The sequence below is a fragment of the Struthio camelus genome, chromosome Z, assembly GCF_040807025.1.
Source record: "Struthio camelus isolate bStrCam1 chromosome Z, bStrCam1.hap1, whole genome shotgun sequence".
In the NCBI taxonomy this organism is placed as follows: domain Eukaryota; kingdom Metazoa; phylum Chordata; class Aves; order Struthioniformes; family Struthionidae; genus Struthio; species Struthio camelus.
In genome coordinates, this window is record NC_090982.1 from 33172485 (window position 1) to 33194182 (window position 21698).

At 37.2% G+C, this 21698-nt stretch overlaps 1 protein-coding gene across 4 annotated transcripts in view; it reads left to right on the top strand.

The window, feature by feature from the left end:
- The window catches only part of ERCC6L2 (ERCC excision repair 6 like 2), a 75687-nt gene that overhangs the window by 4822 nt on the left and 49167 nt on the right, over positions 1–21698 (top strand). For 2 of the 4 annotated variants that reach the window (XM_068926900.1, XM_068926901.1), the window contains exons 3-11: positions 1909–2028; positions 3555–3748; positions 6301–6462; positions 7273–7483; positions 8884–9024; positions 10990–11103; positions 11965–12084; positions 15674–15745; positions 17069–17214. In XM_068926900.1, coding sequence (XP_068783001.1) covers positions 1909–2028; positions 3555–3748; positions 6301–6462; positions 7273–7483; positions 8884–9024; positions 10990–11103; positions 11965–12084; positions 15674–15745; positions 17069–17214 — 1280 coding nt within the window. The remainder of the gene's footprint in view (positions 1–1908; positions 2029–3554; positions 3749–6300; positions 6463–7272; positions 7484–8883; positions 9025–10989; positions 11104–11964; positions 12085–15673; positions 15746–17068; positions 17215–21698) is intronic. The other 2 variants (XM_068926902.1, XM_068926903.1) reach the window with 1 other exon arrangement.

Consider the following 21698-nt stretch of genomic DNA (forward strand, 5'->3'; position numbering starts at 1 on the left):
TGATTTTGTAATGACCCTCTCATGTTTATCATGCAACAATCGTGTATTCCTTTGTGGAATTCCTTGGTGAAATTCCTGTCTGATGGTTGTTTAATAACAATATCAAGTTTGCAGAAGAAAAATATATTTTTGAAGAGTATTTTATTTATTTAAGAAATACGGTATTTGTGTTCTTAAAGTTCACAGTATAGGGAAGGCAGTTCAGTGGATCTGAAGAAAGAGAGGATTTCACTTGTTTAGGAAGTATTAGTATGTATAAGTGAAATGTTAATTAAATTCATTATATAATAGTTAACTAATTTACATTCTTATAGAAAATGTGTTCTATGCTTGTCAATTGACCATACCTTTCCAGTCTTAAATTATAGCACGATTTCTGGGAGAAGGGCTTTTGTAGAAGGCTTTTTGCATTGTAATGTTCTTTCTACTTCTCAACGGATCTTTGCTTAAATTGGTTTGGCTGTCTGGCTCTTTCTTCTCAAGCTAAGGCTGAGATGGAGACAAGTAGAAACTTAACACTTTTTTTAATCGTGATTGCACTGAGTTTTCTGTCAAGGCCTTTGGATTGCCTCCTGCTTTGCCTGGAAGAGCCAAAGGTTTCTCCATAGAGTTGGCCTCTTTTACAGCCTTTGCTTTAGTTACAGATTTGTGATGCATAATTCTTCCAGAAGAGAAGAATCTGGAAGACACATGGAATTTTATGTTTTGTTGAATATTCTTCTTATTCTTGAAAGGATTAAAAAAGATACTGAAATAAACAACACTTGCAAACTTGCAGTAGCCTTCTAGCTTCAGTTTATTATGAAGCGTTATGTATGGAAATGCCTTTTTTTTCCTCTCTCTCTTCCACATGACTTCTCATCCAGCTGCCCCATATGTGATGGGTTTCCCTCTCTTCTGCTCTTCTACTTCCACTCTTAGGTATTTTTCTGTCAGCTCTGCACTCCTGGCTGGCCCTTCCTCCCCCCCCACTGGAGTGAGAAAGCTTTGGCTGCCTGTTTTTGGAAAGGAACAGCTGACAGCTTTACCCCGGCCCTGCTGTGAGCAGCTGTGTAGCAGCTGCCAAGGGAAGGGGCTATAGCTGACTGCCCTGAGTAAACAGGGCCCATTGAATTTCCAAAAGCAGGGCACCTCTATCTGGCAGCACATCTGTTTCTTGCTACTATTTAGCCCCATGGATACCGTTTACCCTGAGCGGGTTTTACAAGTATGAGTGGTCTGGCCACATATTTCTGCCTTCTGCTTGCCATGGGAGCAGCTTGGAATAGCCCAGGTCATGTTGCTTGTCTCACTGTAACGTCTTCTAATAAATATCCCATAATCAAAGGGAAAGAAGAATCACCAGACAGTGGCTGGGTTGAGGCAGATGACTGAATAATAGGTCCAAAAACAACAGAAAAAAACCTGATTTTGAAGACAGCAGAAATTTGAAGGAAAGGAATATACGTGAAACTAGGTTAAGAATCATTATTATCACATTATTAAGAATCTAACCTCTAGTGTAAACCTTTTCTTGCTTTTGCAGAAGTAGTGTTGGACTAAAGTTAGCAAGTTTCTCTTCCTTCTGTTTTCTCGTCCAAGATTCAAGTGCCATCCCTTTTCAGGAAAATTCTCAGGCATGTTTCATCTCTATTTTTTCAGGGCTCCTTTATCATCTTCGCCATACTTTAGTCATTGAAGTGGAAAACATTTCAAAAGTGTTAAACTGAGCAAAAGTGCACTTCTCACAGATGCAGGATCCTCCAGAGAGGAGGGATTCCTATTTTAAAAATTGAAGTCAATTAAAAAAAAAAAAAATTTATTAAGTCTAATTCAGGGTCTTGTCCTAAATGTTTACTTGCAATAGAAGAAGTTCACTTTCTGTTTGCCTTTTGTACCTGATTACTGAGAACTGTTTTTTCTCTCGAGGTCATTTCGTTTCTAGCTGCGGTGCTGCACAAAAAGGGAACACGTGAAGATATTGAAAATAATATGCCAGAATTTTTACTGAGAGCAGAGAAAAAAGAATCAAAGTGTAGCCCTAAGAAGGTACACCTTTCATTGATACAAGTTTAAAGGTTTTGGTAAAACACAATACTGTTGTTGTTTGTCTGTTTTAGGAGTTTACATACATTCGTTTTTAATGTTTAGTGTAGATCAGAGGTTCCTGGCTGCCTTAAGCAGTGTTAGCGCAGCCTCTAGATTTTGAAATTGTCGCAGCGCATTCCTCTAGCTGTTACTATCCAATGTATTACTGTTGTCAGTCTGTACTAACAGAAGCCGTTAGCCACGAACCTCATCCAGATATTTGCAAGCCTACTTTGAAAAGCCTGTGTCACTGAGTAGCAGAGTTTTGCGTGATCGTGTTTCTAAGATACAAAAAGCGTGTGTATATCTATATGAACAAATGTTTTAACAGAGTGTTTAAATAATCAAGGAAAACATATATTTGGAAAATTTATTGTTAATGTTGTTCTTATGAGCTCAAGTGTTCTCTTGAATGAGTATCATAATGTCAGAAATAAAGCTGATTGTTTCTGATAATCAAATACAGTTATAGCAAATAGAGATGTGTGTAAAAATTCTATATGAAGAGAAGAGCTCTGAAGATCACTTTAATTTTAGCCGTGAGAGGACTCATTCAATTTTGTGTATTTTATTGCTGTTTTTGTTTTATTAGAATAATTGGGATATTTGAATGGGCAGAATGGTTCATACAACTATAATTCTGAGCTGAACAGGTGAAGGGGTGGCCCTTTCTGTGAACGAAGAGGAGTGATTCTGACCAGATATAAAACAAGAAGAATTTAACTCTGAGGACAGCTAAGCATTAGATCAGGTCATCTAGGGAGGTTGACTGCCCTCCATCCTTGGACGTTTTGAAGACCTGACTGCGCAAAGCCCTAAAAGCCCTGATCTGAATTCAGTGTTGCCCCTGCTTTGGCCAGGAAGTTAGAATAGAGACTTCCTGAGATCCCCTCCTACCTGACTGCTTTTATGATTGTATGATAAATAAGTTGTACAGGCTATCTTAAACCTTTAAGCGTGTTCTGATACTTTGTTCTAAAGTCGTATATTTTCTAGCTTTGTGAATTGGAGCAAGCTTTTAACCTCTTCATGCTTCTTTTTTCCCCATTTATAAAACGCTTTATGATATATGGATACAGATGCTATAACAAAGCAAAGTGATAGTGACTTGTGTGCTTTCTTACAGTTTCTTATGAATTCCCTGTGGAAATGCATTTAATTTATGTAAATGCTATTAAAATATAATTTGAATAAGCAACACTATTGCTTTGGTATTTTTGTAGTATCTTAGGGTGTGTTTTTTTTTTCTCCAGTATTTACACACTGTGAATAAGCTTAATATTTTTGACTTTATTTTGTTGACTCTTTAGGTATTTTTTTTCTATGCTTATAACAGTAGTTAAATATATTAAATACTAATGTGACAGAATTAAACAAAATTCGAACTATGTAACAGTGGAATTAAACTCAAAATTTTGACTTTCCTTATTGAGAAAATGCTACACTGGAGATTTTCTAGTAGTACTGTAACAGCTATTTGTTTTCAGACTTTCCTTATAGTGGCCCCTCTTTCTGTGCTGTACAACTGGAAGGATGAGTTAGACACATGGGGCTACTTCAAGGTCGCTATCCTGCATGGCAATAAAAAGGATGACGATTTGAGTCGCATCAGGCAAGGGAAATGTGAAGTTGCCCTTACCACATATGAGATACTTCGCCTCTATTTGGAGGAGTTTAACAGGTATAGATTTTAGTGTATTTTGTGCAACCGTAATGCTAATTATTTGTTTAATATTAAATGTTTCTTGCAAATATTTGTAATTCTTCCTGTATATTTACTGTTAAATCCAATGATTTGCTGTGTGGAAGAAGAGAACCTATCTTTAGTGGATTTACCAGATACTATCTTTGTAAGGGAGGTGCTTAGGAAAAGTAAGTATTTAAATATTTTTCAGAAGGCTGAAATTATAAGTAAATTAATCTTCTTTTCATGGTCCCTAAGGAAGGGGAAACGAAAGTGTTTAAGTGTTTAGAGTTCATATTTCCATAAGAACTTTCTACTCATTCTTTTGCAGCATGGCATATAAGGTTGGGAAGTCTAATGAGTCTGGAGGTTGACTGCAAGAAAGTTAAATATTTTCAGGTAGCTAGTCTTTGCTGTTACCCAGTTCATGAAATGTTCTTAAAAGCTGCAGGAATCACCTACCCTGAAAAGTCGTGGTAGCTTAAAGATATGCAGAAGGTATTTCTATCTTTCCATATAGTGTAAGAAAAAAAGTTTCTGGAAATTTTTAGCAAATGTTCACAAGATGTTTTGCTCATTATTTACACTTCACATGACTTTTCACAAGCTTAATGAAATTCCTGACTCCTAAGAATTTTGAGATGTAAGGAGGGTGCGTGTGTGTGCGTGTTGTGTATGTATATATGAAAATGTGTGTATAATTTTAAATACCTGATGGACTTAGAATTGAAGTCTTTCTGACAGCAGGTTGTATTAGAAATCCTACCTTATTTGTCCTCTTGCTGTCAGTGCTCTTAAACTTTGTAGACCTGTAGTATTTAGCCTCCCATCTGATCCCAGTGGTGCTCTTCACTCATTTCATCTAGGAAGCAGAGTGGAAGTTGTATGAATAGCTCTGCTAATAGTAGCAGCCTGCCCTTAGCCACTAGTGTTCTCAGCAGCCTGGCAGACCTTCTTGTGTTAGGTGGTGGGAAAGGACTACAGAACATCCTGGTGTTCTGGAGGGTCTTCATCTCTCTTGTCTTTGCTCATGTTGGGGAATAAAAAGTGCACATAGAAGAGTACTAAGGGTGTGAGGTTAGCAACACCTTTCATGCTGTTGTCGTTCTGAGGGACTCTTTAGGCTTGAGCATCAAATAGTGATCAGGAAACAGGTGCATGTGCTGCACTCCCTATATTTTATATTTACACAGCAGGTCTGAGGGGTAACTGTGCTCTTAAGTACACTGCTTCAGTGTATGGGTTGACTGAACAGACTGCTGCAGAGCACATGACCAAGTGGTCCTACAGACTTCTCTTGGCATTGACAGAAGCTGTGCGTCTTGTTTAGCTAGAATGGTGGATTGGCTTCACGTGCTGGTCTTAAATAAGCGTTAGTGATTTTAATGCTGTGCGGGTTCTGGCCGACATTGTTGATAGCTTGACGTGATCTTATGTTCAGACACTTAGGTTGGCATGCAAGCTTCTATAATAAGTTAGTTGTGAAATCTCTTTACAGGTGATTTCATATTCTTTCATTAGCCAAGCTTTAGAGTGGATATATGAGAACTTGTGTAAAGAGAAAGGAAGAATAGAGAGGCTCTGTCCTGCATGCTCATCAGCATAATGAGAGATTAAGTTAAAGTAGCTATAAGTGAATCTGTTAGGCTTGCTTCAGAAATGCCACTTTCATATACACTAGCTTATTTAGCAGGCATCAAAAGTGCTACGAGTTCAGTCTTCAAAACAGTCACCTAAAACACAAAGGACTTGCTCAAGAAAGAAGTTTCCTTTTAAATGTGCCTGTTTCTCTGTTTTGCTTCTTGAAGTAATGTCAAAGTGGAAATGAATGTGTTCTAAAATTAGTTTTATGAGATGGCTTTATATATATGAATGATGAGCAATCTTTCTCTAGGGACTTGATGACTTAATATCACGGTACAGGTCATTCTACCTCCAAGTTCTGTGCTTGAACTGACTGCAAAATATCTTTCCGTCCCTGCTCCTAGTTGTGTTCCTATTTGTCTCAAAATCACAAAATATTAAAGCTCCTCTGCCTTGTTGGTACCATATGTCTATCAGAGTTGTTGAATGGTGCTTTCATGTTGGCGCCATGCTGACAGAAAAGATGTCTGTCTATTTTTATTTATACTGGAGGGGTTTTGTTGGGAAAATGAAGGTCATTTGCCCATACCGTGTTTCAATAGTTTTCTTTCAGAAATATATCAAATTTTTTTAATTTAACTTATGAGTGGAGTTAGTGCTGGTAAAAGGTGCTGGGTGGTAGCTCCAGAGGTGGAAAGTTGCTGTCTTTCACAGAAAATATTTCATACAGTCAGCAATAGTTCTGTGTATTTGGCAATGTAGTTTAGCCATTAGGCTTAACTATGACTGTTTAATTTACTAGGTAAATAGAATATAATGAAACTGAGTAATATAAAGTAGTGTAAAATACTGAAAAACAAACACATATTTTGATTATAATAATCACCATTACTTATGTGACTCTGTTCTGTGCAATGGTTGGATAAGTAGTTTCAGTTAAGATTATATTTCTTGGTGATCTGCAGCATAGAGTGGTCTGCTGTCATTGTGGATGAAGCACACAGAATCAAGAATCCAAAGGCTCAAGTAACCCAAACCATGAAGGCATTAAAGTGCAGTGTTCGCATAGGTCTTACTGGAACCATTCTTCAAAACAATATGAAGGAACTTTGGTGTGTCATGGACTGGTAAATAAAATATCTTTTTATATGGTTAAACATCTGTATATCTTTGTCCTCCAAAATATTATTTTGCTGTTTTTTCAAAATGCACATATTTACAATACAACAATTCTTATCCTGGGAAATTTTTAAAGGAGAGAAGGATTTGGAGATAAGCCTAGATATAAATCCAAACAGAATAGAATTACTAGGTACGCTTTACAGAGGAGAAACAAAGCAAACTTATCTTAAATGTCAGGAAAGAAATTCTTCAACGTGAAGCTTAGTATTGCATCCAGTCCATTAAAACTATGGTGGTGTTGGTAATAGACTGTTCCAAGCTACTGTGCTGCGAAGGATTACTAAATTCTTCTTCTCGTTGGGTTTCTTAAGATTTTAATTAAATTATAATATCTGTATAACCTGATTTTTAATAAAAACAATAAGGATAAACCATTGCAAACATGACTACTCAGTTTTGTATTTAGGCTCCTGAATAAAAGCAGCCCTGTTCTTTAGAGGTTATCTATATTTGTGACTTATGTTGGCCTGCTGATGTTTACTTTTTTGGGGGATGGTGCCCCTTCTCCTTAGGAGACTGTCTTTTAAGATTTGAAAATCACAAGGAGTAGATGAAAAAGCTGAATATCTGGAAGTAGTATAAGATATGTTGCTGTTTATATGCACAACTTGTATTCATTTCCCTAGTGATAGTTAATTTAAGACCTCTCTTAGCCAGAAACAATTTATGGTATGCCTTTAATTAATGGAAAAGGATAGTCTGCCTTGAAGTAAAGAAAATGCTGGTATTCCTCCCCCCTCCCCCCTTCTTTTAAGTAGGGCAGTACCAGGACTTTTGGGAACTAGAATGCATTTCAAGAAGAAATTTTCTGATCCAGTGGAGCATGGCCAAAGGCACACTGCAACTAAAAGAGAGCTAGCAACAGGTCGCAAGGCCATGCTGAAGCTAGCAAGTAAAATGTCTGGCTGGTTCCTCAGACGTACTAAAGCTCTTATCAGCAATCAGTTGCCAAAAAAGGAAGACAGAGTAAGTGCATCTGCCTGTTTCAAATACAACATCAGTGAATATATCTCTTCTTTTTTGTTTTTTTTTTTGATTTTTTTTTTCTCTCTTTCGTCGTTCCTCTAGTAGTTTATGGTTTTCTTTTGGACTTCAGAACTTGGGAAGAATCCAGAGGCTTGAAAAAAATGCACATGCAGTAGTGTGCTTTGTTCACATAATCACTGTGATTGCATGTTGAAATGGAGTTAATTGGGCATGAAAATGCTCAGCTAGACTTCTGACTAGTGATTTATACATCCATTTTTATGTGCACTTTTGTAATTATTTAAACAAATTCACTGCAGTGTATGTAAATCTCTTGAAACTCTATGCAGGACTTCTGAATTTGAGATCTAGTATTTTGTACACAGAACAATTTGCTTTTAACTTTTTTTTCCCCCAACTCCTTTATTTCCAGTCATTTAAAAAAAAAAAAAAACAATACCTAAAGCTGGTTGTTACAGGTCGGTAATCCTATTTCTCTGATGTTGTTGTAAACGTGTAAAGAAAAAACACTTTGTGACTATAGTTAGTGATGAAGGCTCGTTAGATATATTTGTGCTTTCCTTCTAAATAGATAAATAAGTTCATTTGCATCTGTTTTTGTTTTCGAAATTTAGTGTTTGTTCTTCATTCTTAGGGTGTAATAATGTCATCTAAACTGTCTTCTAGAGGAAAGATTACCAAAAACATCAGTCAGTTGCTTTTCTAAATCTAGCAGGTTTTATTCTTTTCATTCTCTTGTTAATGTGAGTATATGTTCAAGTTACTGTTGTATTATTATAGCACAGCATGGTGCTGCTGCTGTGTGGGTGGCCTAGGTTAAGGAATGATCTTGGGATTTCTGTCTCCTGCTGCTTAAGACTAAAGATGTCATGGAGATGCCACCCATGGTCTCTAAGAGGAGGGATAAGAGTTTTGACCATACTACTGTATAGATCCCTGCCTTCTCATTGCTCTGACTGCCACAGACCGCCATTAGATTGAACTATTTTATTTGTTCTGCCTGTGGTAGAACAAACTACCCTACAACTGCTAGCACTAAAAAAAGGAGGAAAGAAAGGGCAAATTAAGCATCTGGCAAAACAGAGGAGGATCCTTAATTACCGTTATGAATTTATTGCTCTTCCTTTCTCCTCCCTCTTTCCCCCCCCTCCCCCCCCCACAAAAGCTCTATTGAAAAATTTGCGGAGACCAACAGCAGATTGTTGTAGCTCAGTATTGATACTCTGTAGTGTTTTGGGAGGGGTTAAATAATTAAGAGATGTATTTTTGGCTATACTTTCCTTGTTGTTGTTGTTTTTCCTGGTGTTCTGTTTTCGGGGAAAAAAAAACGTTCATTGTATGCTGCCCATAATTGTGATTTGGGGTTCTCTCTTCGGCAGATGGTGTACTGTTCCCTGACAGAATTCCAGAAAGCAGTATACCAGGCTGTGCTGGAGACAGAGGATGTAAGCCTAGTATTACGAGCGGGAGAGCCCTGTAGCTGCAGCAGTGGCCGTAAAAGGAAGAACTGTTGTTACAAAGTAAGAACTTCCTCAATCTGGACTTCACAATGTGGTCATCCCGGTCTGAGCAGTAGATGGATTTCCTCAGAAGACTCTCTTATGATGATGGACTGATGCAAATGGGTGCCTGGTTGTAGGCCATTACCTGGGCACGAGTTTAATACTCACATCTTTCTTTTTGGGAAATCCTGTTTAGAAGCATGGGATTGCATCACAAGCACAGTGAAGTCAGGCACTTCAGGAGCACAGCGAAGTTGCTTTGCGTGCCCTGAGTAGATGGCCATGAGATATGCAGTAAGTTCTACATGTGTTGCATTAATAGGTGTGCCTGTGACACAGTTGAAGGTGACAAGCCTACTGCGCCGGTATGTCTGGTATGTCAGACGTGCTGCTTCAATGCAGATCAACTGGTCAGCGTAGAAGCTGCAAACCAGAGGTGTCTTGGATCCAACAGATTGTTTGGCCTCTGATTGTGTTACTGCGGTTGGGGTTGTCTTTTGCTAGTAAACGGACGTTCCCTTTGCTGCACTGAAGGGAGAGTTCTGATAGCAGCCAATTTAAAGCACAAGTAGAGCTTATTCACTAAAGTGATAAGCTCTGCAGATTTCTTCCATTTTCTCTGGACTTGTTGTAACACTTGATTAATCTAGCTTGCTATTTGTTTTGTCTCTGTGTTTCAATGGATGGAGATTAACTTGACATGTTTAGCATATACCTCATACTCTGTTTTTCCCTACTTTCTTTCTGGCCTGCTTTGGTTCTTGTGTTTAGATTTTTCCAAATCATGTAGTTTATCTTTTACATCTTTCATTAAAACAATCTCTGTCAGCCTCATTCGGTAGGAATGAGAAAGTTTAGGATGAAAATCGGAGGAAGAAGTCTCTTGTTTAATTATATTATGTGAGAGAGCAATCTGTTCAAACTGATACATTAAATTATATACACTGGAGAGTGTTCTGAATTGAAGCAAGGTAGTGGGCTGGAAGGTATATAATCTTTCTTCTAGATGCAATTTCTTAATTCATTGCCAATAAACTAATGCTGTAGGCAAAGGATTGTTGTCTTTACTGAATTTGTAACTCTTCTTTATAGCCTATTAATATTCTTTTGTTATACCCCAGAACAACAACTGTACCTACCCTCTCTTACTGGAATATTTATTGAAGTAAGAGCACTTCTGGTTTTACTCTGCGTCTTAGTACTTTAAGATATTGCCTGTGGTGAGAATTTGGTTTTCCATGAATATAGTACTAGATCTTTGCAGGCTTCTGTTTCTCATGATCTTTTGTAGAGAAGAGTAAAATGCTGTAGAACAAATGATGTTTGGCAGGACTGTGGATGCGTAAGTGCCCTTATGGACTGCAGTATTCCAAATTTATCCATAAAATCTAGTAACTTGAGAAGGGAAAAGAAAACCAGTATTGGTCATATCAGCCAGGCATAACCAGAAAAATAGTTATTTGATGCTATTGCTGCTGCAGCAGCAGAAAGCCTTACAGAATGTTTCAACTTGTTTGAATTATATTACTTCAGATGTTTATAAAACTTTGTAAATTTTTGCTGAAAAGAAAAGTTAAGTTAGCAGTCATAGGGTAAGAAGTCATTGAAACGTCTGGTTTCATTTCCATTTAAATCAGTTGTAAAGTTACTATATTTTCTATCAACTGAAGGCTGCTTGGTTATCTTAGCAAGTTCTGTAGATTTGCCGTTTGTAATATTTAACGAACTGTGAACACAGCTGGGCTTTTTGAGAGGGTGTTCTCTATTAGTAAGATCATAAGCTGAGGAAAGTTTTGTGTTTTTTTACTTACTTTTTTACTTTAGAACTGCAGTGTACATCTCTTTGGAACCAATTTTAATACTCCTTAGAATTGCTAGTGCAGTAAGCTAGTGTAGTAAGTTGTTAGAACAGCATTTGTTTTAGGATATTTCTTGTTTTCAAGAGTATTTGTTCTCACAATTGTTCTTCTCTTTTTTTGGTAGGCAAATGCTCATGGTGAAACAATTAAGTCACTGCGTTTCAGTTACCTGACAATCCTACAGAAAGTTGCAAATCATGCAGCACTGCTGCAGATGGACACTACTAGCAAGCAGCAGGTTAGTTTCAGAAATACCTAAAAAGCAGACTTGTGGAAAACTCTTGACTAAAAATTGTTGCTGGTCTCCTTTTTGGTGTTTGAATCTTCACGTTTTTGGATTGTTTGACTTTAAAAAGAAACAAAAAAACCCCTGAAATTAAGATATATTGCAAAACTCCTTTTCCATTCAGTAATTCGTGGTGGAGCCCTTATTTAATAGCTAGAAATGTTATACAACAGTATTCAATAACTGAAAATGAGGCTCCTAAAAACCTTTGGAAGCTTTAAAATAGAGTCATTTTCAGTGATTTCTAATAATGTTATTTCTGTTTCATTTATGAAAAGTATTTACTAACAGCTGGGCCTCTGTGCAAACAACTGAATAACGAACAGTTAGAACATATTTGTTTCTCAAGAATTTTATATTTAGAGCTGAGCTTCTCCAAAAAATATGAGGAACATGTTTCGGTTGAAACTGCTCAAGGAGAGAAGAGTATCAGAAGCGCTGGTACACAACTGTTGGGTAATGCAAATTTCAAGCCATCAGTTGAGGCTAACAGTTCTGAGCAGTCCTAGTGCAATCTCAGCCCAGGATCAGGAGTTTTGGCCATTTCTTACTATAGTAACTGGAATCATTGGTTTCAGGTTAGAACCCTCCTTTTTTTTTTTTTTCCCCCCCCTAATAAAGAGAAAAATGGTAGATGTTTTATTCAGCACTCCTGTACTGTAACTGTAAATAAAAATATGTAACTTCTTTTCTGATTGAGTTACTTTAGTAGATGACCTGTTTCAGCCTGTTGAGCTCCTTTTATGGCTTACCCACTATGCTAATGTAGCTCTAATATTTAATGCTTATTCAGACATACTGCTTTTCTTTCAGGAAGCACATATCAAAAGGGTGTGCAACCAGGTATTTTCCAGTTTTCCAGATTTTGTGCAATTAAGCAAAGATGCAGCCTTTGAAACAATTTCAGATCCGAAGTACAGTGGAAAAATGAAGGTAAATTTATTTTCTAGAAAAACAATATTACGTTCACCTATTGAATGTAAGACAATGTATGCCTAACGGTTTTTTAATCATTCTTTTGGTGGTGGTGGTACCACACCAGAGATCTGTTTTGGATCGGGATGCCACTTTGCAAAAACTAGAACAAGGTGTTTTTTCAGCATTTTTTGGTAGATGAGATGAGAAATGCAGTATAAATTCCTATAGACAAGTCACTAAGGAATTACTAAAGAAATTTTTATATTTTTTTCCAGATACTTTTGTTGTTCTATGACCTTATTTAAAATGGTCAGATCAGACACTGCAGTGCGATAGTAGTAGCAGAGGAACTAGGCAGTAGGAACTCTGACACTTTTCCACCTGTTCTCCAGGGTTAGAAACTATGACCTTGTAATATTCTGAGGAGTTTTGTTTTTTTGTTTTATTTTTTCCTTTATGAAGTATAAAATGCAGGCAGAACTGTGTTCATGACAGCCCAGTTGATTTACAGTATATCTTTCTACTGTTAGTGACTCCTGTGTTTGTGTATCTGATGCCTGGCTGTAGAAATCCATAGTGTCTATTTCAGTCCATCATAAACTTGCTAGAATTTATCTAAGAATGAGTGAATGAATTGCTTGTTTTGATGGAAATAGATCCACCTTCTCTTTTAAGGGGAACTTGAATTTTGTGTCAATTCAGGAAATGTGTCTTAACACAGACATAATATCCTGAAGTGTATGGTAACATATACCTCTGTGCCTGGAAGAAGGAGTGATACCTAATGCTAGGTTTACAGACTCTGCATAGTTTAAGATGGTTGGGCTTTTAACGTCCTGTCATTGTACTGAAAGCTAGAGGTGATTAATTTCATTTATCTAACATGGGACACATATTGGGAGCCTTCTGTAGTAGTATACATAATCTCAAAATTATTTTTTTGGAGTACAGAAATTAACTGTTTAGGGGAATTTTCAGCATTTGTTTTGGAGATGAAAAAATGAGAACATTTTGTTTTTCATAATTGGCCAAGTAGCCATCGTTGAAAAATAAAGTTGTTCTTGAGTCCATTAAATTTTACTTGGAAATAATTATAATACCAAAAATTGTTTCACATGTATCTGGTATGGTAGTGATTTTTTTGTTTATTAGTAATACTGATACAGATTGCATTGAAGGCTTATTTTCTGAAAGAAGATTGGCTAACTTCTTTCTCTTTTTATTTTTATTTTTTAAAGAAGGAACTGTTTGGGATGGTTTTGTTCTTTATAGTCTGAGATCAAAGTCATTTAGAAGAATTTTCACTTAGGCCTCTTACCATCAAAAAGTGCATGGAAGAGTCATCAAATATTAGAACTTGAAAGCTACTTTATATTCTTTCTTGACATACTGGGAAATAACAGACCAATTTTAGTGAAATGTTTTTAATAACCTTGTTCCACTTTAACAGTTGAATTTTTCTGTTTTGTAAGTTACAGATGTTCTAGATGTTAGTTGAAATGGTATTATAACTTTTATGTGGTAATGTGGAACAAATAGGTATTATTTGGTCCATTTAATTAAAATTTAGTATGGGGTATACAGAAATTTTGGCATAGGTTATTATTTGTAGATGAGTATATCTGCAAAAGGAAGGTTTGCGTCATTTGTTTTCATTTATTCCAGAGAGAGGAAAAAAAGGAGAAATAGGCAGGGGTTTATTAATGAAGCTTATTAGCTATGCAGTTCCAGTTGTTTTCCAGAAGTGCAAAAGTAGTGTATCTGCCAAAATTCCTTTCTGTTCTCTCACCGAGCACAGATAAAACTGGTAGGGAAGCAGTTCTCCTGCTCTCCCCCCTCCCCACACGCTCGCTCTCCCCCTGCCTTAGGAATAACCACATTGGATTGGGTTATGTATTTTGCCTGACATACTATCATTATTTCAGGAGGAAAATGCAAGTCTATGGGAGTACCTTGCAAATAATAACTTCCACCAATAAATATGATCCTAACCCAGGAAAGCAGGCATAACTTTGAAGTCCTAATCTTAGTAGGCTAGAATGGACCGCTGTGTACAAATAAGGTGGTCCCAGATGTGAGAGGTAAAACTTTATCACAGTCAAACAAATCATCGTAATATGTAGTAATGGGGAGGTATACATTTAAATCCATGTGGGCTATGCCAAAAAACGTATTATTTTTGCTTAAGTATGATCACGCGTTTCTTTTGCAAAATAACTACTTTCAGAGTAATACCCTGGTGTGCAAGCATAGTCTGTTTCTCTTCAGTGTAAAACTATTCCTTACTTTTCTCTGCTTGTTTGAGCTGTTTTTTATACTCCAGAATATCTGAAATCCCAATGGGCGTGGCATTGATCCATTTTGTTTAAACAAACTGGGTGGATTTGTTTGTGTGTTCTCCTATAGGGAATTAATTATTCGACCTATACTTAGTACTTTCATAATAACAACAGTAATACAGTAGCCACGTTCCTCCTGCTTTAAAAGCATACTGCTCTTTCTTCATCCATTTTTTTTCTTAATTTGGCTAACAAAATGCAAATATAAGGCCTTTAACTCTGGTTAGATTACCTGATGTGGGTGTTTTGCCCATAAAGTGAATCCTGGTCTGTATATTGTTGTGCAATGAAACAAGCCAAAATTATCTTGTTTATACCTCTTTTTCACTTGTAAGTGTCTGACTAGTATATACAAAAGGGAATGTGAGTGATGTAGAATTACTATTTTGTATTCAAGATATTATCCAGAACTGTAAAATTAATGTAAACATTCCTCATTATTTGGTTGTCCAAGATTTGTTTTAGTGAAATATGTTGATTAACAGTTTAACTATTTATCACTGAATAAATAACTTTTTTAAAATACGTATTGCCCAGTGGGAGAAAGCTACAGACGTGGTACAGAAAATTCTTCTTTTCCCTTTTGTGTATTGCTTCTGCATGGTGCTCTGGAGCTGCCATTGCCAGATGTGGACATGCTTCTTTTGAAAATAACAGTATCACTATTATACACAAGGCTCTGGATTATTTGCTTCCCTACCAGAAGAACATGGTGTGTGGGCGGATTATTGGCATTTCAAGGTCTGTGCAGAGTCTGGGAAGCTGGGGCCTACTGTAAACAGAGTAACAGAAGAGAGTGGGAGCAGGAGGGACGTACATCTCACTGATTATTTTAAGAAGACAAGTTCCAAGAAGTTCTGAACTCAGATGTAGTACAGCAAATTTAAATAGACCTTCCTGTTTTCAGGGGAACTGTGCGCATTTGTTAAAGATTCAAAGCCTCACCTAGCACATAGGTAACATTTTTTGCAGTCTAGACCAAAATATGCATTAGTACAAATAACTTCTGAACTTACCTATTGTAATGTCATTATGAAAAGGTAATCATACCACAGTGAAGTTCAATGAAAAATGAATAGATCCAGCATCTCTGTTGCTTTTGGTTTATTACGTTGCTAACAAAAGTGTTTTTGTTACGCCTATGTTTAGCTTTGCAAACAATTTGTTGCAGTGTGGTCTGCTTAAAGGTTGAAGACAAAAGTATGTGCATATGAGATGACCTATAGATGGAGGCTCTTAATTTCTGTTCTGTGATTCATTTCCAGGTCCTTCAGCAGCTTTTAAATCACTTCAGAAAAAACAAGGATAAAATTCTTCTGTTCTCCTTTTCTACAAAGGTGAGCTCTCTGTGATTTTTATTGATTAACTGCAGCAGTAAGTTCTGAAGTATAAAGCACTGAGGACACTGGCAGCTGTCAACCACATTTCCTTTCTCTTCATACTATGGGAAATACTGTTGAGAAGGACAGTGTGCCCCAGAACCGTATGGAAACCTTACGTTATCTGAGGACAATGGTAATGGCAAATTACAACACTCTGCTTCATTCCTTAGAGCTTTTTTAATTGTTGTATTACTGCAGGTGTATACGGCTCATGCTGAATTCAGTTGACGCATCTTGGGTTAGAGCAGTGTCACTACAAAATACTACTGAAGTGTCATACAGTATTTGTGTTAGCACTACAGAAAAGTTGAATTCCCTCTGTTTTACTGATTTTTTTGACCAGCAGCAGTGCTTGAACGTCAGCCCAGAGACTTGACTACACCAGTTGGTTTGAAGTTAAAAGTGTTTAATTGGAGCTAGAGATGAGTGCATCTCCCTTTTAGGGATCTCCTAGGTGATTTCCTTATTAAGGAATAATGAATTTTCCGAAGTAGTGCAAACTAGAGCATTTATTTAAACATTATAGTACAATATAAATATGTCTATTATAGTAAATATGTATTATATGTAATACATAATTGTAACGTGTAATATAGTGTGTTTATAGTAATAATGTAAATATTTATTTAAATATTTAACTTGCTAGCACTAAAGTATTAAAGATTAGTGTGATTGACAGTTCAAATCTTAAAGATTTGATTTTTTGTGACTTTAAGGAGGATTCTTAGTTCAGTACTTAGATGCAGTAGTAAAATGTTGATGGATGAGCAGAAAAATATTGGTAAAATGCTAGAAAAATGCTTAGGCTGTGGTTCATGGTGTTTGAAAACAGCCTGTCTTGTGGTTGCTGCAATGTCTTTCACCTCCTCCCTTTGAACTCTGGCTGTACATACCAGCTCCTTTCTCTGTGCTGGCTCTGGACCTCATTTACCATACTTCAAGCCGTTTTAACTTGCTAAGATGGCAGGAAAACATTTAAGGTGCCTGCCAGCTTACTGAGTTGAATTGGCTCTGCGTCACTCAGACCGGGGACAGGCAGCCAAGGTTGGAGGAGAGAGCGAGATGCTTGCAGACCAAAATTAATCACCTTAGGCTGCCATAGAGCCAGAGCTGTAGAGAAAGGTATGTCAAAGATGTTGATAGCAAAATGGGTAAGATCTGTCCTCATTCTTGTTGCTTGGTCTATTGGAAAGAAACACAGCCTCTGTGGTTATGTTTAATTCAAAAAGATACTAGCAAGTACTTGATTTTTTTTTTTTCTTCCCCCTCGCTCCTCAGTTGCTTGATGTGCTGGAACAGTACTGTATGGCATCTGGGCTAGATTACCGAAGACTTGATGGAAATACAAAATCGGAAGATAGGATCAGAATTGTAAGAGAGTTCAACAGCACTCAAGAAATTAACATATGCCTTGTATCAACGATGTAAGAGAATTTAGCTTGTTGTCTTTTCTTTCATGCTGTGTTTCTAGTGTTTAGAAAATAGGTTACTCTATGTTTTACTTGATTGACCTTGTGAGGGATTACTTTTTTGAGAAGGGGAATTATTTTTTTGTCTGGTAGTAAGCAGATCCACTGCTGTGGCTTGAGGCTTCTTAAAACACCTGGAGACTTCCCTCCTTCCCCTCTCCTCTGCTTTCGAGGCTCTCTGAGCAGAAGCAAGTGAGTTTTCTGAATCCCAGTTTTAGAATTCCAGTTGCTGTGGGAGTGAGGAAACAGTTACTAACATAAAGTGATGAGCCGCAGAAAGCTTTTATTTTTCTATAGACTCTTGTACTGTGCTAGTAGAACTAGTAAGTGGGTGTGAATAGGAAATGCTGTGTTGAATGGAAAAATTCTCTCTTGATGTTTTGTAATTTATTAACCTTGTTATTAATAGATGTTTAAAATATAAGAAAAACAATATAAGATGATTGCTGCACACTTCTAAAAATATATTTCATCAGATCTGCTCATCTATTTATGATAGACGGTGAATTCTTTTGGAACAGCGAAATATGTTCAACTGTAAAATGAAAATATTCTGACCGTTCAGTATGATTTTTGTTCAGGTTACTTCCATATTTCATCTTAGATAAAATTTGTTACCAAGTAGGGAGCAGAGAGAAGCTAGATCTTTCTGTTCAGAGGGAAACTCAGTGAAACGTGCACCCAGTGCTGCTGTTGCCTGTACTGTCGCTTCCTCTGTCTTTACGCGCCTGTTGGAGTTAAGAGGAGATACCAGTCCACACTAACTTCATTTAATTAGCAGTCAGACATCATCTTAAAGACCAGTGCAGGTGGGTGCACATCAGAAACAGTCTTCAGATACTCTCTGGTATATGTGGGCAGGGTTACAAAGAGATTTGTGATGCTAGTCATGCAAACTTGCTTTATTGCTTGTAATCTCAGTGAATTATAGCAGCTGGCCCTCAGCTTCACTGAGACCTTCTTTAGGCTAAGCAATTCTTTTTCCCTGAAAACAGCAGGGAATTTCTGCATCTGTAGCATTAGAAAGGACTTGATAGTTTGTTTTTATCGGTCTAGTTTACTTTCATAACCATAGCCTTTTCTGTTCTTTTTTGTTAATTTATATTGGAATAAGATGAAGCACAGTTAAGCAAAGAGGGACTTTCTCCTCCCTTTTAGAAGAGCTTGTGAATGCAGAGGTTGGTGAGTTTTCTGCTGGTGGTGCTTGAAAGCAGAGCCTTGATTCTGCTGTTTTTAGTGTTTCTCATCTTACTGAGGAAACGGAAGAAACAACAAAATGCAGTCAGCATAACCTGTGTTTACTGAGAGAAACAGAAGGTGCAATTCTTAGTGTAGTTTATTAGAGTTGACGAGAAGGGGTGTTTCTACTTGCTTGATGTACAGTAGTAGAACCAACTTTAATTTTGTAATCTTTTGGAAATCAGAAAGTGATCTATTGCAGTTCCCCTTTAAAAGAGATTCTTATTTCGTCCTACTCAGAGTTCAGACACTAAGGCTTTGCAGTATCTTCTTTATTTCTCAACACATAGTAATCCGACAGAATTGGGTCATACTCTTCTGTCTGCACTTTCTTGCAAAGTTTTTGGCTGACTGTTCTGTGCATTCAACTTGTATGGGTTCTGAAAGCCCCATTACTCAAAGAGCCAAATGTTGATTTTTTTTTTTTTTTTTTCTCTTTTCAGTGAAAACACTTGCACATTCTTTTGGCTGCAAAAATGCCTTCTGCAAAGGGTGAATTCCCAGCATAGTCTTTCTGAGCCTGCCATTTTATTTCACTTGCACCATTAACATACAACTTTAAACAAGTAGCACCAATCTATAAATTACTACACTGTAATGCAGACAGTGGTAATGACTGTTAAACCTGCAATATTCCTGTGTTATATTCCATTTGTCATACTGGCAAAATGTGCCCTTTCTGCCTGGGATTGCTTATGTATAGCCCACAGACCAACATTTTGGAAATCCTGATTTTTTTAATTGATTGATGTTTTGAAAAGTGGGATTTAAACAATAAAGCTTTTAAAAATATTTGTGAATTTGCATCTTTATAGCTTGACCTCCAGTCTTGTATTTAATGACAGTATTGATCACAGTTGTGCAGATATCCATAATGTTTGCAAAACTCTAGATGTTGAAAGAAAATATTGTTGATTTCTGCAGAGTTTGTTAATTCCATCAGACCAGTAGGTTTAGATCATGAATTTCAATCTAGTTTTATGCAAAAATACGTATAGTCCTGTTGGAACTTTTAAGGTTCATGGTGGAAAAAAAAATCTCTGTTTAAGATATTCAGATTTTTTTTTTCCCTTTGGTTGTAATTACAAACACTAAAATAGTTGCTGAAGTTGCTAATGAGACAGAGGAATGTCAGAGCTTGCAACTCCACTGGTGCTGCTTAGTCTGAAGAGGTGAACTGCATATGACACTGGAGTCTGGGTAGTCCTGTTCCCATCATACGGTTCTGGAAGAAGCAAGAGTAGCTAATAGTCCCATCTGTAAAGCTAAATCACTGTTCACCAAGTTTTCAACACTAGTCTTTATTCACTTTATAATTTTTCTGAAGGAATTAATCTAAACCCATTTCTTCTCAGTTTCCTTTTTTGATGTTTAGCAAAGTGCTTAGATAATGGAGATAAGGGTTACAGAAGTTGCAGGTATTTTTTTTCATGGATAGTTACAGTATATGCTTCCGTTCTACCTGCAGCATTCTCCAAGGCTGCTGTCCATTATTTTGAACTTCTGCCATGTTTCATGTCACTTGGATTCTGCAGCACTATGTTGTCAATAATTTTTAATACTCGTATACTCTCATTCAAAGAACTCTTAGCCAGAAGATTTCACTGAAACAGGAAAAAAAAAAAAAAAAAAGGCTTATTTACCTCAGTAAATAAAATTAACTGGTCACAACTTCCATGGAAATTTTTTCTAATGCCATACTGTTTTGTAACTTTTGAACATTGTGGTATTAAACTGACAGTGATAGGATATAAAAACAAGTCATTTATTTAGTCCAGGGTGCGCAGTCTTAACATACTCTTTTTGAAAACAATTGCTTGTAACAGAAATGATATGCAATAATAGAGAGCTCTTCATTTGAGCCATAGTACAGTAACTTGCAAGGGCCATCTTAATAATTTGGTTTAAGCAACTGGCTAAAATGGTTCTTAAAATGGAAGATATTCTTTACAGTGCAGAAACTAACTACTGCATTCATTCTGTCCAAGAAGGGTATAAGACCCATTGTTTTTCTGTTTTGGAGTATCTGACTTTTTGTGGCATGCCTAAAAATACTGAAAGGTAAAATCGTTATAAAGCTACATACCCTATTTAGTTAGTTGTCATAGTTAGTCTGTTTTACTTGCACTAAGGTTTTGCACTGAGGTTTATTTCATATTTCAGGTCTGAACATTGTGATTTTCTTTTTTCAATGAGAAATCATGTGGAAAAATATGTTGACTTATGTTTCAGTCTGACTGCAGGGTTGATTGGTAAAAAGAAAGGCTGAATTCTGCCCTCCCTTTAAGAAATACACCAAAATTCTAAAATACAGTAGTGCCTTCTGAAAAATACAAAGATTTGTATTCAGTATTTTAAACTTCGAGAACGCTCATCCTCCAGAAACCTCCGTTAATATTGGCAGGTTCCCACATCCTCTCCACTTCCAGTTTTAACTAACACCGCACCGCACCGCACCACACCACACCACACCACACCTGGAAGGAAAGGGCTACAACTGTATTTATATTAATAAGGATTCCATGAAAACCAAAAGGTCATGGGGCCCCTAAGCTTCTAGTTTCTGCCCCCATTCATTCACTTCCTTGTGAACTTACCTTTCTCACTGCTTTAAACAAGCTTAAGAGAATACAAAGTAATGTATTCAAAAGAGGTATTTAGTGTCCAGTTCTGGGCTCCCCACTACAAGAGTGACGTAGCCCTCCTGGAGAGAGTCCAGCGGAGGGCTACAAAGATGATTAGGGAACAAGAGCATCTCTCCCCTGAAGAAGGGCTGAGAGAGTTGGGCCTCTTCAGCCTGGAGAAGAGAAGACTGCGGGGGGATCTGATCAGTGTGTACAAGTATCTGAAGGGAGGGTGTCAAGAGGATGGGGCCAGACTCTTCTCTGTGATGCCCAGTGACAGGACAAGAGGCAACAGGCACAAACTGAAACACAGGAAGCTCCATCTGAACATGAGGAAAAACTTCTTGACTGTGAGGGTGACAGAGCAATGGCACAGGTTGCGCACCAAGGTTATGGAGTCTCCTTCCCTGGAGACAGTCAAAATCCACCTGGACGTGATCCTGGGCAATGTGCTCTAGAGGACCCTGCTGGAGCAGGGAGGTTGGACTAGATGATCTCCAGAGGTCCCTTCCCACTTCAACCATTCTGTGATTCTGTAAATTAAATTGGATCGACTTCTTCAATTTTGTAATATCT